This window comes from Nerophis ophidion, linkage group LG26 (genome assembly GCF_033978795.1).
Source record: "Nerophis ophidion isolate RoL-2023_Sa linkage group LG26, RoL_Noph_v1.0, whole genome shotgun sequence".
NCBI lineage: Eukaryota > Metazoa > Chordata > Actinopteri > Syngnathiformes > Syngnathidae > Nerophis > Nerophis ophidion.
The window spans coordinates 30,977,377-30,994,432 of NC_084636.1; the positions used below are offsets into that span (position 1 = coordinate 30,977,377).

The following is a 17,056-nucleotide window of genomic DNA, read 5'->3' on the forward strand; positions in this document are numbered from 1 at the left end:
GGGGATCTACCTCATTTATATATATCATTTATATTTATTTATTTATGAAAGAGGCATTTTTGTAAACAAGTTAAATGTGTTTAATGATAATACAAGCATGTGTAACACATATAGATGTCTTTCTTTCACGAAGACAAGAATATAAGTTGGTGTATTACCTGATTCTGATGACTTGCATTGATTGGAATCAGACAGTAATGATGATAACGCCCACATTTTCAAATGGAGGAGAGAAAAAGTTGTCCTTTCTGTACAATACCACATGAAAGTGGTTGCTTTTTGGTATCTAATTCATCCAGCTTCCATACACTTTACAAGAAAAACATTGGCGGCAAATTCCGTAGCTTGCTTGATTGACATTCACGGCACCCGAGGGTCTTGTGAGATGACGCTGGCTGCTGCCAGTTCATTATTATGAAAAAATGACAGAGAGGAAGGCGAGAAACACTTTTTATTTCAACAGACTTTCGCGCCGTCCCTTCCGTCAAAACTCTAAAGGCCGACTGCACATTTCCTATCTTCACAATAAAAGCCCTGCTTCATGCTGCCTGCGCTAACAAAATAAGAGTCTCGGAAAGCTGGCGTGCACAAGTGATGTGCACGCCAGCTTTCTGAGGGATCGCTTGTGCACGCCAGTTTTCCGAGACTCTGTATTTAGTTAGCGCAGGCAGCATGAAGCAGGGCTTTTATTGTGAAGATAGGAAATGTGCAGTCGGCCTTTAGAGTTTTGACGGAAGGTACGGCGCGAGAGTCTGTTGAAAGAAAAAGTGTTTCTCGCCTTCCTCTCGGTCATATTTTCATAATAATGATCTTGCAGCAGCCAGCGTCATCTCACAAGACCCTCCGGTACCGTGAATGTCATTTAAGTGACGTCTTGGTGAAGATTGATGATCACTAATTTTTAGGTCTATTTTTTTTAAAAGCCTGGCTGGAGATCGACTGACACACCCCCCGCGGTCGACTGGTAGCTCGCGATCGACGTAATGGGCACCCCTGGTCTAAATGATGTGTGTTTATGGGATGGCGTGGCACAGTGGAAGAGTGGCCGTGCGGAACCCGAGGGTCCCTGGTTCAATCCCCACCTAGTACCAACCTCGTCACGTCCGTTGTGTCCTGAGCAAGACACTTCACCCTTGCTCCTGATGGGTGCTGGTTAGCGCCTTGCATGGCAGCTCCCTCCATCAGTGTGTGAATGTGTGTGTGAATGTGGAAGTAGTGTCAAAGCGCTTTGAGTACCTCGAAGGTAGAAAAGCGCTAAACAAGTACAACCCATTTATTCATATGAATGGATATACAGAGGCCTAAATGATACATGTTTATGCGAATATACAGACACATATCTGATATATGCGTGTTTAATGGACCGGCATGTCTTTGATTTGTGTGTGTGAAAATGCGTGTGTGCTGTGTATGTGAATGGAAAAACGTGTTTACCTTGTGTATGTGTGTAGTAATAGACATACAATATACCTTCTGTGCAGGTAAATGGAAAAAAAAAAGTTTGAATTCTGTGTGTTAGCAAATAAACAGGCAGATAATTACGATAGGTATGTGAATGGACATACATACTTTCTAACAATGTTGGAATGTGTGAATGGACAGACATGTCTAAAAAAAAGTGTGTGTTTTTGAACGGACAGACAAATGCCTCATTTATGTGTGTATATGTGAATAGACAGAAACATGTCCAAATGATGTGTATACCTGTATATGTGAATGGACAGACATGTTTACCTTGTGTGCATATAAATGGAAAGACACATGCTTGAATTCATTGTGCATGCAAATAAACAGGCAGATGTTTTTTGATAGGTGTGTGAAGACAGATGACCTAACGACGTTAGAATTTGTGAATGGACAACCATGTCTAAATGTGTGTATATGTGAATGGACGGACATGGATACTCTGTGAATGGGCATACAAATGCTTGAATCTAGTGTGCATGTAAATAAACTGGCAATTATGTGTGTACATGTGAATGGACAGACAGATATTTACAATAGGTATGGGAATAGACAGACATGTTCTAACAATTTTGGAGTATGCGAATGGATAGACGTGTATGAATATGTGAGTATGTGTGAATGGAAGGACCAATTTAAATTGTGTGTGTACTGTATAAGTGAATGGACAAACATGCATCCTCTGTGTGCATGTGAATAGACATACACATGCTAGATTTTAGTGTGTATCTGATTAAACAGAAACATATTTACAATAGGTATGTGAACAGACAGACAAATGTTCTAATTATGTTGATATATGTGAATGGACATACATGTCTAAATATGTGTGTACACGTGAATGGACAGACAGATGTTCTAACAATGTTGGAATATGTGGATGGACAAACATATCTAAATATATTTATATATGTGAATGGCCAGACCAGTTTGAATTGTGTGTGTGTACTGTATAATTGAACGGATAAACATGCATGTTCTGTGGACATGTGAATGGACATACAAATGCTTGAATTCAGTGTTTATGTGAATAAACAGGAAAATATTTACAAAAGGTATGTGACTAGACGGACAAATGTTCTAGTCATTCTAATTATGTTGGGATATGTGAATTGACGGACAAGTCTAAATACTGTATGTGTGTGCATGTGAATAGACATACACATGCTAGAATTTAGTGTGTATCAGATTAAACAGAAACATATTTACAATAGGTATGTGAACAGACAGACAAATGTTCTAATTATGTTGATATATGTGAATGGACATACATGTCTAAATATGTGTGCACACGTGAATGGACAGACAGATGTTCTAACAATGTTGGAATATGTGCATGGACAAACATATCTAAATATATTTATATATGTGAATGGCCAGACCAGTTTGAATTGTGTGTGTGTACTGTATAATTGAACGGATAAGCATGCATGTTCTGTGGACATGTGAATGGACATACAAATGCTTGAATTCAGTGTTTATGTGAATAAACAGGAAAATATTTACAAAAGGTATGTGACTAGACGGACAAATGTTCTAGTCATTCTAATTATGTTGGGATATGTGAATAGACGGACAGGTCTAAATACTGTATGAGTGTGCGTGTGAATAGACAGACAGATGTTCTAACAATGTTGGAACATGTGAATGGACGGACAAGTTTGAATTATGTGCGGACAGCATATGTGAATGGACAAACATGTATACTCTGTGAATGGACACACACATACTTGAATTCAGTGTGCATGTGAATGGACGGTCAGATCTTTACAATAGTTATGTGAATGGACAGACAACTGTCTAGTTTGTGTATATGTGTGAATGGACAGACATGATTACACTGTGTGCAAGTGAATGGACGCACACATGCTTTGATTCAGTGTGCATATGTAAATGCACAGACAGATTTTTGCAATAGTTACGTGAATGGACAGACAAATGTCTACATTGTGTGTATGTGTTAATGGACAGACATGTTTACACTGTGTGCAAGTGAATGGACGCACACATGCTTGAATTCAGTGTGTGCATGTGAATGGGCGGACAGATATTTGCAATAGTTACGTGAATGGACAGACACGTCTAGCTTGTGTGTGTATGTGTGAATGGACAGACATGTTTACACTGTGTGCAAGTGAATGTACACACACATGCTTGAATTCAATGTGCATGTGAATGGACGGACAAATCGTGACAATAGTTACGTGAATGGACAGACAAATGTCTAGCTTGTGTGTGTATGTGAATGGATAGATGTGTTTACATGATGTGTTTGTGAAAGGAGAGAACAGTGTCTTACTGTAGTGTTTTGCTTTGTTTTGTGCAAAGTAGTTCTCACCCATAGCATGTTAGCCTTAGCATGAGCGCTGGCATGTTTGGCTGCACATTAGCATGTTAGCCTTAGCATGAGCGCTAGCATGTTTGGCTTCACATTAGCATGTTTGGATGCACATTAACATGCTTGGCTGCACATTAGCATGTTAGCCTTAGCATAAGCGCTAGCATGTTTGGCTGTACATTAACATGTTGGGATGCAATTTAGCATGTTTGGCTGCACATTAGCATGTTGGCTGCGCATTAGCATTTTTGGATGCGCATTAGCATGTTAGCCTTATCATGTTAGCCTTAGCATGTTTGGCTGCAAATTAGCAGGTTTGGATGCACATTAGCATGTTTGGATGCGCTTTAGCGTGTTTGGATGCACATTAGTATGTCTAGATGCACATTAGCGTGTTATCTTTAGCATGAGCGCTAGCATATTTGGTTGCAAATTAGCATGTTTGGATGCACTTTAGCATGTTTGGATGCACTTTAGCAAGTTTGGATGCACATTAGCATTTTTAGATGCACATTAGCGTGTTTGGATGCACATTAGCGTGTCTGGATGCACATTAGCATGTTTGGATGCACATTAGCGTGATTGGTTGCACATAAGCATGTTTGGATGCGCTTTAGCGTGTTTGGATGCGCTTTAGCGTGTTTGGATGCGCTTTAGCATGTTTGGATGCACTTAAGCGTGTTTGGATGCACATTAGCATGTTAGGATACGCTTTAGCATGTTTGGATGCGCTTTAGTGTGTTTAAATGCACATTAGCATGTTTTGATGCACATAAGCATGTTTGGATGCACATTAGCATGTTAGCCTAAGCATGAGCGCTAGCATGTTTGGCTGCACATTACCATGTTTGGATGCACTTTAGCGTGGTTGGATGCGCATTAGCGTGTTTAGATGCACATCAGCATGTTAGCCTAAGCATGAGCGCTAGCATGTTTGGCTGTACATTACCATGTTTGGATGCACTTTAGCGTGGTTGGATGCGCATTAGCGTGTTTAGATGCACATCAGCATGTTAGCCTAAGCATGAGCGCTAGCATGTTTGGCTGCACATTACCATGTTTGGATGCACTTTAGGCATGTTTGGATGCACATTAGCGTGTTTGGATGCACATTAGCATGTTAGCCTAAGCATGAGCGCTAGCATGTTTGGATGTACATTAGCATGTTTGGATGCGCTTTAGTGTGTTTAAATGCACATTAGCATATTTTGATGCACATAAGCATGTTTGGATGCACATTAGCATGTTAGCCTAAGCATGAGCGCTAGCAAGTTTGGCTGCACATTACCATGTTTGGATGCACATTAGCGTGGTTGGATCCGCATTAGCGTGTTTAGATGCACATTAGCATGTTAGCCTAAGCATGAGCGCTAGCATGTTTGGATGCACATTAGCATGTTTGGATGCGCTCTAGCATGTTTGGATGCACATTAGCATGTTTGGATGCGAATTAGCATGTTTGGTTGCACATTAGCATGTTTGGCTGCACATTACCATGTTTGGATGCACTTTAGCGTGGTTGGATGCGCATTAGCGTGTTTAGATGCACATCAGCATGTTAGCCTAAGCATGAGCGCTAGCATGTTTGGCTGCACATTACCATGTTTGGATGCACTTTAGGCATGTTTGGATGCACATTAGCATGTTTGGCTTCGCATTAGCGTGTTTGGATGCACATTAGCATGTTAGCCTAAGCATGAGCGCTAGCATGTTTGGATGCACATTAGCATGTTTGGATGCGCTTTAGTGTGTTTAAATGCACATTAGCATATTTTGATGCACATAAGCATGTTTGGATGCACATTAGCATGTTAGCCTAAGCATGAGCGCTAGCAAGTTTGGCTGCACATTACCATGTTTGGATGCACTTTAGCGTGGTTGGATGCGCATTAGCGTGTTTAGATGCACATCAGCATGTTAGCCTAAGCATGAGCGCTAGCATGTTTGGCTGTACATTACCATGTTTGGATGCACTTTAGCGTGGTTGGATGCGCATTAGCGTGTTTAGATGCACATCAGCATGTTAGCCTAAGCATGAGCGCTAGCATGTTTGGCTGCACATTACCATGTTTGGATGCACTTTAGGCATGTTTGGATGCACATTAGCATGTTTGGCTTCGCATTAGCGTGTTTGGATGCACATTAGCATGTTAGCCTAAGCATGAGCGCTAGCATGTTTGGATGCACATTAGCATGTTTGGATGCGCTTTAGTGTGTTTAAATGCACATTAGCATATTTTGATGCACATAAGCATGTTTGGAGGCACATTAGCATGTTAGCCTAAGCATGAGCGCTAGCAAGTTTGGCTGCACATTACCATGTTTGGATGCACATTAGCGTGGTTGGATCCGCATTAGCGTGTTTAGATGCACATTAGCATGTTAGCCTAAGCATGAGCGCTAGCATGTTTGGATGCACATTAGCATGTTTGGATGCGCTCTAGCATGTTTGGATGCACATTAGCATGTTTGGATGCGAATTAGCATGTTTGGTTGCACATTAGCATGTTTGGATGTACATTATCATGTTAGCTTAGCACGAGCGCTAGCATGTTTGACTGAAAATTAGCATGTTTGGCTACACATTAGCCTGTTTGGATGCACTTTAGCATGTTTTGTTGCACATAAGCATGTTTGGCTGCACTTTAGTATGTTTGGCTGTGCATGAAGTCGTGTGTTTGGATGTACATTATCATGTTAGCTTAGCATGAGTGCTAGCATGTTTGACTGAAAATTAGCATGTTTGGCTACACATTAGCCTGTTTGGATGCACTTTAGCATGTTTTGTTGCACATGAGCATGTTTGGGTGCACATTAGCATGTTTGGATGCACATTAGCATGTTTGGATGTACATTAGCATGTTAGCCTTAGCATAAGGGTTAGCATGTTTGGATGCACATTAGCATGTTAGCCTTAGCATAAGGGGTAATATGTTTGGGTGCACATTAGCATGTTTGGATGCACATTAGCATGTTAGCCTTAGCATAAGGGGTAGCATGTTTGGGTGCACATTAGCATGTTTGGATGTACATTAGCATGTTAGCCTTAGCATAAGCGCTAGCATGTTTGGGTGCACATTAGCATGTTTGGATGTACATTAGCATGTTAGCCTTAACATAAGGGCTAGCATGTTTGGGTGCACATTAGCATGTTTGGATGCACATTAGCATGTTTGGATGCACATTAGCATGTTAGCCTTAGCATAAGGGGTAGCATGTTTGGGTGCACATTAGCATGTTAGCCTTAGCATAAGCGCTAGCATGTTTGGGTGCACATTAGCATGTTTGGATGCACATTAGCATGTTTGGATGTACATTAGCATGTTAGCCTTAGCATGAGCACTATCATGTTTGACCAAAAATTAGCATGTTTGGCTGCACATTAGCATGTTTGGATGCACTTTAGCATGTTTTGTTGCACATAAGCATGTTTGGCTGCACTTTAGCATGTTCGGCTGTGCATGAAGTCCTACCTAAAGCTACTCTGGCGGCCGAGGCGTCGTAGTTGATCCAGAAGGAGACCCAGGACAGGATGGTGATGAGGGTGGAGGGCATGTACGTCTGCAGGATGAAGTAGCCGATGTTTCTCCTCAGCTTGAAGCTGAGCGACAGGCGAGGATAGGCACCTGCGCGTAATCAACACGTCACTGTTAGCGTTTCTCTAATTAGCGTGACAGCCACTCACAATCTCACACACGGCGGGCGTCGCTACGCTAAACCGCCACAGCGGCTGGGCTGTTGATGTGCCTTCTCGCGAAGTTAGCAAGGCGCGACGCCTCATTAGCGTAAACGTAGCGCTTGAAAAAACGCTGACGTCACACAATTTGGAGTCGGAGGCTGGATAGTCCAAAGTTCTTCCAGCGAGGGCCACATGAATACACCTGGAAGGATGCGGGGCCCCCCTTTGATACATTAAAGATGCTAAAACCAAAACAATACATCAATCAAGCGTTGCTAACAATAGCATGCTAACTGTTTTAGCCAAATTTTGCAGCCTCAGACTCATACAACTTGGCAGTTGACACATACATGCTAACATTACCATGCTACCTTTTTTTTGGACAATTTCACAGCGGAACAGATCCGAGTCATATGGCACTTGACACATGCTAACTGTTAGCATGCTTAGATTACCATACTACCATTAGCATGTTAACTTTTTTTGTGTGCCAATTTTGAAGCCAAATATCTCGGAATCAACTGTTAACAGGGTTAACTGTTAGCATGCTAACATTAGCATGCACCTTTTTAAAACCAAAATTTACATTTCGACGCTCTAGATTCATGTGACTTGGTACCTAACAAACACTAACTCTCAGCATACTAGCATTAGCATTCTAGCATGCTATTTTGTTTAGGCAATTTTGCAGCCAAACACTTCAGAGTCATATTACTTGGTAGTTAGCATGCTAACAGTTAATGTGTGTCATCGTTAGCATTTTCTAGCATGCTAACTTTTTTTTTTCTCGCCAATTTTGCATCCAAACACTTCTGAGTCAAATGACTTGGCACTTGACACATGCTAACTGTTAGCATGCTTAGATTACCATACTACCATTAACATGTTAACTTTTTTTGTGTGCCAATTTTGAAGCCAAATATCTCAGAATCAACTGTTAACAGAGTTAACTGTTAGCATGCTAACATTAGCATGCACCTTTTTAAAACCAAAATTTACATTTCGACGCTCTAGATTCATGTGACTTGGTACCTAACAAACACTAACTGTCAGCATACTAGCATTAGCATTCTAGCATGCTATTTTGTTTAGGCAATTTTGCAGCCAAACACTTCAGAGTCATATTACTTGGTAGTTGACACACATTAACTGTTAGCATGCTATCGTTAGCTTTTTCTAGCATTTTAACTTTTTTTTTTTTGTGCAAATTTTGCATCCAAACACTTCTGAGTCAAATGACTTGGCACTTGACACATGCTAACTGTTAGCATGCTTGGATTACCATACTACCATTAACATGTTAACTTTTTTTTGTGCCAATTTTGAAGCTAAATATCTTAGAATCAACTTTTAACAGGGTTAACTGTTAGCATGCTAACATTAGCATGCACCTTTTTAAAACCAAAATTTACATTTCGACGCTCTAGATTCATGTGACTTGGTACCTAACAAACACAAACTGTCAACATACTAGCATTAGCATTCTAGCATGCTATTTTGTTCAGGAAATTTTGCAGCCAAACACTTCAGAGTCATTTTACTTGGTAGTTGACACACATTAACTGTTAGCATGCAATCGTTAGCTTTTTCTAGCATGCTATTTTGTTTAGGCAATTTTGCAGCCAAACACTTCAGAGTCATATTACTTGGTAGTTAGCATGCTAACAGTTAATGTGTGTCATCGTTAGCTTTTTCTAGCACGCTAACTTTTTTTTTTTTTTTGCCAATTTTGCATCCAAACACTTCTGAGTCAAATGACTTGGCACTTGACACATGCTAACCGTTAGCATGCTTAGATTACCATACTACCATTAACATGTTAACTTTTTTTGTGTGCCAATTTTGAAGCCAAATATCTCAGAATCAACTGTTAACAGAGTTAACTGTTAGCATGCTAACATTAGCATGCACCTTTTTAAAACCAAAATTTACATTTCGATGCTCTGTGTGTCATCGTTAGCTTTTTCTAGCATGCTAACTTTTTTTTTGTTGCCAATTTTGCATCCAAACACTTCTGAGTCAAATGACTTGGTACTTGACACATGCCAACTGTTAGCAAATTGGCATTAGCAAACTAGCATACTACCATTAGCATGCTAACTTTCTTAGCCAAATTTGCAGCTGAACACTTTAGAGTTATATGACTTGATACATACTGTTAGCATGCTAACATCAGCATTCGCATTTTTTTAAAGCTGATTTTACATGCCGATGCTTCAGAGTGATATGATTTGGTACTTGACACATGCCAACTGTTAGCATTATGAAATTAGCATGCCAACTTTATTTGCCCAATTTTGCAGCTGAACACTCTAGAGTCATATGACTTGTTACTTGTCACACGTTAACTGTTAACATGCACATTTTTTAAAAGCTAATTTTACATTCTGACGCTATAGCTTGGTATTTGACACACGTTAACTGTTAGCATGCTGACATTAGCTTTCTAGCATGCTTAATTTCTTTAGTCAATTTTGCATCCAAACACTTCAGAGTCAAATGACTTGGTACTTGACACATGTCAAATGTTGGCATATTGACATTAGCAAACTAGCATACTACCATTAGCATGCTAACTTTCTTTGGCAATTTTGCAGCTGAATACTCTAGAGTCATATGACTTGGTATTTGACACACGTTAACTGTTAGCATGCTAACATTAACATGTACATTTTTTATAGCTCATTTTACCTGCCGACGCTTCAGAGTCATACGACTTGGTACTTGACAAATGCCAACTGTTAGCATATTGACACACGTTTACTGTAAGCCTGCTAACGTAATAATACTAGCATGCTAACTTTTTAAGCTATTTTTGCAGCCAAACCCTTCAGAATCATATGACTTGGTACTTCATACATGCCAACTGTTAGCATATTGACATTAGCATGCTACCATTACCATGCTAACTTTCTTAGCCAATTGTGCAGCTGAACACTAAGTCATATGACTTGGTACTTGACACACGTTAACTGTTTGCATGCTAATGTTAGCATGCATATTTTTTCAAAGCTAATTTTTACGCTTCAAAGTCGTATGACTCGGTACTTGACACACGTTAACTGTAAGCATGCTAACAGTAGCATTCTAGCATGCTAACTTTTTGGGCCAATTTTGTAGGCAAACCCTTCAGAGTTAACTGACTTGGGACTTGATATATGCTAACTGTTTGGGTGCTGACATTAGCTTGCTAACTTTAGTTTGCCAAGTTTGCAGCCAAACACCTCAGAATCATATGACTTGGTGCTTCATACATGAACTGTTAGCATATTGACATTAGCATGCTACCATTACCATGCTAACTTTCTTAGCCAATTTTGCAGCTGAATACTAAGTCATATGACTTGGTACTTGACACACGTTAACTGTAAGCATGCTAACAGTAGCATTCCAGCATGCTAACTTTTTTGGGCCAATTTTGTAGGCAAACCCTTCAGAGGTAATTGACTTGGGACTTGATATATGCTAACTGTTTGGGTGCTGACATTAGCATGCTAACTTTAGTTTGCCAAGTTTGCAGCCAAACACCTCAGAATCATATGACTTGGTACTTCATACATGCCAACTGTTAGCATATTGACATTAGCATGCTACCATTACCATGCTAACTTTCTTAGCCAATTGTGCAGCTGAACACTAAGTCATATGACTTGGTACTTGACACACGTTAACTGTTTGCATGCTAATGTTAGCATGCATATTTTTTCAAAGCTAATTTTTACGCTTCAAAGTCGTATGAGTTGGTACTTGACACACGTTAACTGTAAGCATGCTAACAGTAGCATTCTAGCATGCTAACTTTTTGGGCCAATTTTGTAGGCAAACCCTTCAGAGTTAATTGACTTGGGACTTGATATATGCTAACTGTTTGGGTGCTGACATTAGCATGCTAACTATAGTTTGCCAAGTTTGCAGCCAAACACCTCAGAATCATATGACTTGGTACTTCATACATGCCAACTGTTAGCATATTGACATTAGCATGCTACCATTACCATGCTAACTTTCTTAGCCAATTGTGCAGCTGAACACTAAGTCATATGACTTGGTACTTGACACACGTTAACTGTTTGCATGCTAATGTTAGCATGCCTATTTTTTCAAAGCTAATTTTTACGCTTCAAAGTCGTATGAGTCGGTACTTGACACACGTTAACTGTAAGCATGCTAACAGTAGCATTTTAGCATGCTAACTTTTTGGGCCAATTTTGTAGGCAAACCCTTCAGAGTTAATTGACTTGGGACTTGATATATGCTAACTGTTTGGGTGCTGACATTAGCATGCTAACTATAGTTTGCCAAGTTTGCAGCCAAACACCTCAGAATCATATGACTTGGTACTTCATACATGCCAACTGTTAGCATACTGACATTAGCATGCTACCATTACCATGCTAACTTTCTTAGCCAATTGTGCAACTGAACACTAAGTCATATGACTTGGTACTTGACACACGTTAACTGTTTGCATGCTAATGTTAGCATGCATATTTTTTCAAAGCTAATTTTACGCTTCAAAGTCGTATGACTCGGTACTTGACACACGTTAACTGTAAGCATGCTAACAGTAGCATTCTAGCATGCTAACTTTTTGGGCCAATTTTGTAGGCAAACCCTTGACTTGGGACTTGATATATGCTAACTGTTTGGGTGCTGACATTAGCATGCTAACTTTAGTTAGACAAGTTTGCAGCCAAACACCTCAGAATCATATGACTTGGTACTTCATACATGCCAACTGTTAGCATATTGACATTAGCATGCTACCATTACCATGCTAACTTTCTTAGCCAATTGTGCAGCTGAACACTAAGTCATATGACTTGGTACTTGACACAGGTTAACTGTTTGCATGCTAATGTTAGCATGCATATTTTTTCAAAGCTATTTTTTACGCTTCAAAGTCGTATGACTCGGTACTTGACACACGTTAACTGTAAGCATGCTAACAGTAGCATTCTAGCATGCTAACTTTTTGGGCCAATTTTGTAGGCAAACCCTTGACTTGGGACTTGATATATGCTAACTGTTTGGGTGCTGACATTAGCATGCTAACTTTAGTTAGACAAGTTTGCAGCCAAACACCTCAGAATCATATGACTTGGTACTTCATACATGCCAACTGTTAGCATACTGACATTAGCATGCTACCATTACCATGCTAACTTTCTTAGCCAATTGTGCAACTGAACACTAAGTCATATGACTTGGTACTTGACACACGTTAACTGTTTGCATGCTAATGTTAGCATGCATATTTTTTCAAAGCTAATTTTACGCTTCAAAGTCGTATGACTCGGTACTTGACACACGTTAACTGTAAGCATGCTAACAGTAGCATTCTAGCATGCTAACTTTTTGGGCCAATTTTGTAGGCAAACCCTTGACTTGGGACTTGATATATGCTAACTGTTTGGGTGCTGACATTAGCATGCTAACTTTAGTTAGACAAGTTTGCAGCCAAACACCTCAGAATCATATGACTTGGTACTTCATACATGCCAACTGTTAGCATATTGACATTAGCATGCTACCATTACCATGCTAACTTTCTTAGCCAATTGTGCAGCTGAACACTAAGTCATATGACTTGGTACTTGACACACGTTAACTGTTTGCATGCTAATGTTAGCATGCATATTTTTTCAAAGCTAATTTTTACGCTTCAAAGTCGTATGACTCGGTACTTGACACACGTTAACTGTAAGCATGCTAACAGTAGCATTCTAGCATGCTAACTTTTTTGGCCAATTTTGTAGGCAAACCCTTCAGAGTTAATTGACTTGGGACTTGATACATGCTAACTGTTTGGGTGCTGGCATTAGCATGCTAACTATAGTTTGCCAAGTTTGCAGCCAAACACCTCGGTACTTCATACATGCCAACTGTTAGCATATTGACATTAGCATGCTACCATTACCATGCTATCTTTCTTAGCCAATTGTGCAGCTGAACACTAAGTCATATGACTTGGTACTTGACACACGTTAACTGTTTGCATGCTAATGTTAGCATGCATATTTTTTCAAAGCTAATTTTTACGTTTCAAAGTCGTATGACTCGGTACTTGACACGTTAACTGTAAGCATGCTAACAGTAGCATTCTAGCATGCTAACTTTTTGGGCCAATTTTGTAGGCAAACCCTTCAGAGTTAATTGACTTGGGACTTGGGACTTGATATATGCTAACTGACATTAGCATGCTAACTATAGTTTGCCAAGTTTGCAGCCAAACACCTCAGAATCATATGACTTGGTACTTCATACATGCTAACAGTTAGCATACGAACAATAGCATTCTAGCATTTTAACATTAAAATGCAAACTTCCAAAGACAAACGCAAAGTGCTTTACCGGTGGAGAAGACCACGTTCTTGGAGACTAGTTTGTAGTCCACGATGGAGAACTGCGGGAGCTCGATTCGCGTCACGCCCGTCACCGCTGTGTCGCCTCCTTTCCAGTAGAACTCGATGTCGTCGGTCGTGTAGCCGTCTGAAGCGTGAAGCAACACATTGAACACATGTATCGTGTGTACGTGAATGGATTTACATAGGTTTGCATCACGCGCATATATGAAAGGCTGCTCATATGACTGTTTTGTTTCATATTAAGTGTGTATGTGAATGGACAAACGGATGTCTACGTCACGTGTACAGTGTGAATAGACTTACATAGTTTTGCACCACGCGCATACATGAAAGGCTGCTCATTGGTTATTTTGTTTCATATTAAGTGTGTACGTGAATGGACAAACGTATGTCTACGTCATGTGTGGGGTGTGAATACACTTACATATATTTGCATCATGTGGGTATGTGAAAGGCTGCTCATATGATCCTTTTGTTTCATATTGTGTGTGTGTGTATGTGAATGGACAAACAGATGTCTACATTATGTGTAGAGTGGACAAACTTACAGAGGTTTGCATCATGTGCGTATGTGAAAGGCTGCTGATATGATAATTTAGTTTCATATTAAGTGTGTGTGTGAATGGACAAACGGATGTCTACGTCACGTGTACAGTGTGAATAGACTTACATAGTTTTGCATCACGCGCATATATGAAAGGCTGCTCATTGGTTGTTTTGTTTCATATTAAGTGTGTATGTGAATGGACAAACGGATGTCTACGTCACGTGTACAGTGTGAATAGACTTACATAGTTTTGCATCACGCGCATATATGAAAGGCTGTTCATTGGTTGTTTTGTTTCACATTAAGTGTGTATGTGAATGGACAAACATATGTCTACGTCATGTGTGGGGTGTGAATAGACTTACGTAGTTTTGCATCACGTGCATATATGAAAGGCTGCTCATTGGTTGTTTTGTTTCATATTAAGTGTGTATGTGAATGGACAAACATATGTCTACGTCATGTGTGGGGTGTGAATACACTTACATAGGTTTGCATCATGTGCGTATGTGAAAGGCTGCTCCTATGATCATTTTGTTTCATATTGTGTGTGTATGTGAATGGACTAAAAGATGTCTACGTTGTGTGTAGAGTGTGGATAGACTTACATAGGTTTGCATCATGTACGTATGTGAGAGGCTGCTGATATGATCATTTTGTTTCATATTGTGTGTGTGTGTATGTGAATGGACAAACAGATGTCTACATTATGTGTAGTGTGGACAAACTTACAGAGGTTAGCATCATGTGCGTATGTGAAAGGCTGCTGATATGATAATTTAGTTTCATATTAAGTGTGTATGTGAATGGACAAACTGATGTCTACGTCACGTGTACAGTGTGAATAGATTTACATAGTTTTGCATCACGCGCATATATGAAAGGTTGCTCATTGGTTGTTTTGTTTCATATTAAGTGTGTATGTGAATGGACAAACATATGTCTATGTCATGTGTGGGGTGTGAATACACTTACATATATTTGCATCATGTGGGTATGTGAAAGGCTACTCATATGATCGTTTTGTTTCATATTAAGTGTGTATGTGAGTGGACAAACATATGTCTACGTCATGTGTGGGGTGTGAATACACTTACATATATTTGCATCATGTGGGTATGTGAAAGGCTGCTCATATGATCGTTTTGTTTCATATTAAGTGTGTATGTGAATGGACAAACAGATGTCTACATTATGTGTAGAGTGTGGATGGACTTACATAGGTTTGCATCATGTGCGTATGTGAAAGGCTGCTGATATGATAATTTTGTTTCATATTGTGTGTGTGTATGTGAATGGCCAAACAGATGTCTACATTTTGTGTAGTGTGGACAAACCTACAGAGGTTTGCATCATGTGCGTATGTGAAAGGCTGCTGATATGATCATTTAGTTTCATATTAAGTGTGTATGTGAATGGACAAACGGATGTCTATGTCACGTGTACAGTGTGAATAGACTTACATAGTTTTGCATCACGCGCATATATGAAAGGCTGCTCATTGGTTGTTTTGTTTCATATTAAGTGTTTATGTGAATGGACAAACATATGTCTACGTCATGTGTGGGGCGTGAATACACTTACATATATTTGCATCATGTGGGTATGTGAAAGTTTGCTCATATGATCGTTTTGTTTCATATTAAGTGTGTATGTGAATGGACTAACAGATGTGTACATTATGTGTAGAGTGTGGATAGACTTACATAGGTTTGCATCATGTGCGTATGTGAAAGGCTGCTGATATGATCGTTTTGTTTCATATTAAGTGTGTATGTGAATGGACTAACAGATGTCTACATTATGTGTAGAGTGTGGATGGACTTACATAGGTTTGCATCATGTGCGTATGTGAAAGGCTGCTGATATGATCATTTTGTTTTATATTGTGTGTGTATGTGAATGGACAAACAGATGTCTACATTGTGTGTAGTGTGGACAAACTTACAGATGTTTGCATCATGTGCGTATGTGAAAGGCTGCTGATATGATAATTTAGTTTCATATTAAGTGTGTATGTGAATGGACAAACAGAGGTTTCCGTCATATGTAGAGAGTGACTAGACTTACAGAGGTTTGCTGCTTTTGTTTCATTTCGCGCGAAGCCACGACATCCATTATTTGTGTTGTTTACGGTGGTGGCTCCATTTGCATACAGTTTGTCGGGTCACGCACTCATTCCTCAGTTAAAAATGGATGAAAAAGACCCTGAGCTCGTGGCTTGACGAGCGTACGACGCGTGGAAATGAATCACTGGAGTACGTGCGGGAGGCCCGATGGCAGGCGGCTGATTTATGAGCGCGGAAACGCTGATTGCAGCACATGTAAATCGTGTCGCGTACAGACACGCGCTTACAGCCTTGTAAAGGATGGGAGGGGTCGGCGCTTTATGGATGGCACACATTTCATCCCCGTTAATGAGGGTGCCCGATCGCTACTGTGTGTGTGTGTGTGTGTGTGTGTGTGTGTGTGTGTGTGTGTGTGTGTGTGTGTGTGTGTGTGTGTGTGTGTGTGTGTGTGTGTGTGTGTGGACTCACAGCTCTCAATCTCCAGCGTGCAGTTCTGCTCGTCCAGCGGGTATCTCCTCAGGTCCATCATGCAGGCGGCCGTGGTGGTGATTCTGTGAGGGGAGAAACGCGCAGATAAAAAAAATATAAAGA

At 40.1% G+C, this 17,056-nt stretch overlaps 1 protein-coding gene across 1 annotated transcript in view; it reads right to left on the reverse strand.

Annotated features, from left to right (window-relative positions):
* The window catches only part of gabrb3 (gamma-aminobutyric acid type A receptor subunit beta3), a 150,803-nt gene that overhangs the window by 11,391 nt on the left and 122,356 nt on the right, over positions 1–17,056 (reverse strand). The window contains exons 6-8 of the mRNA XM_061887978.1: positions 16,934–17,016; positions 13,836–13,973; positions 7,276–7,428 (exon numbers count right to left, since the gene is read on the reverse strand). Coding sequence (XP_061743962.1) covers positions 7,276–7,428; positions 13,836–13,973; positions 16,934–17,016 — 374 coding nt within the window. The remainder of the gene's footprint in view (positions 1–7,275; positions 7,429–13,835; positions 13,974–16,933; positions 17,017–17,056) is intronic.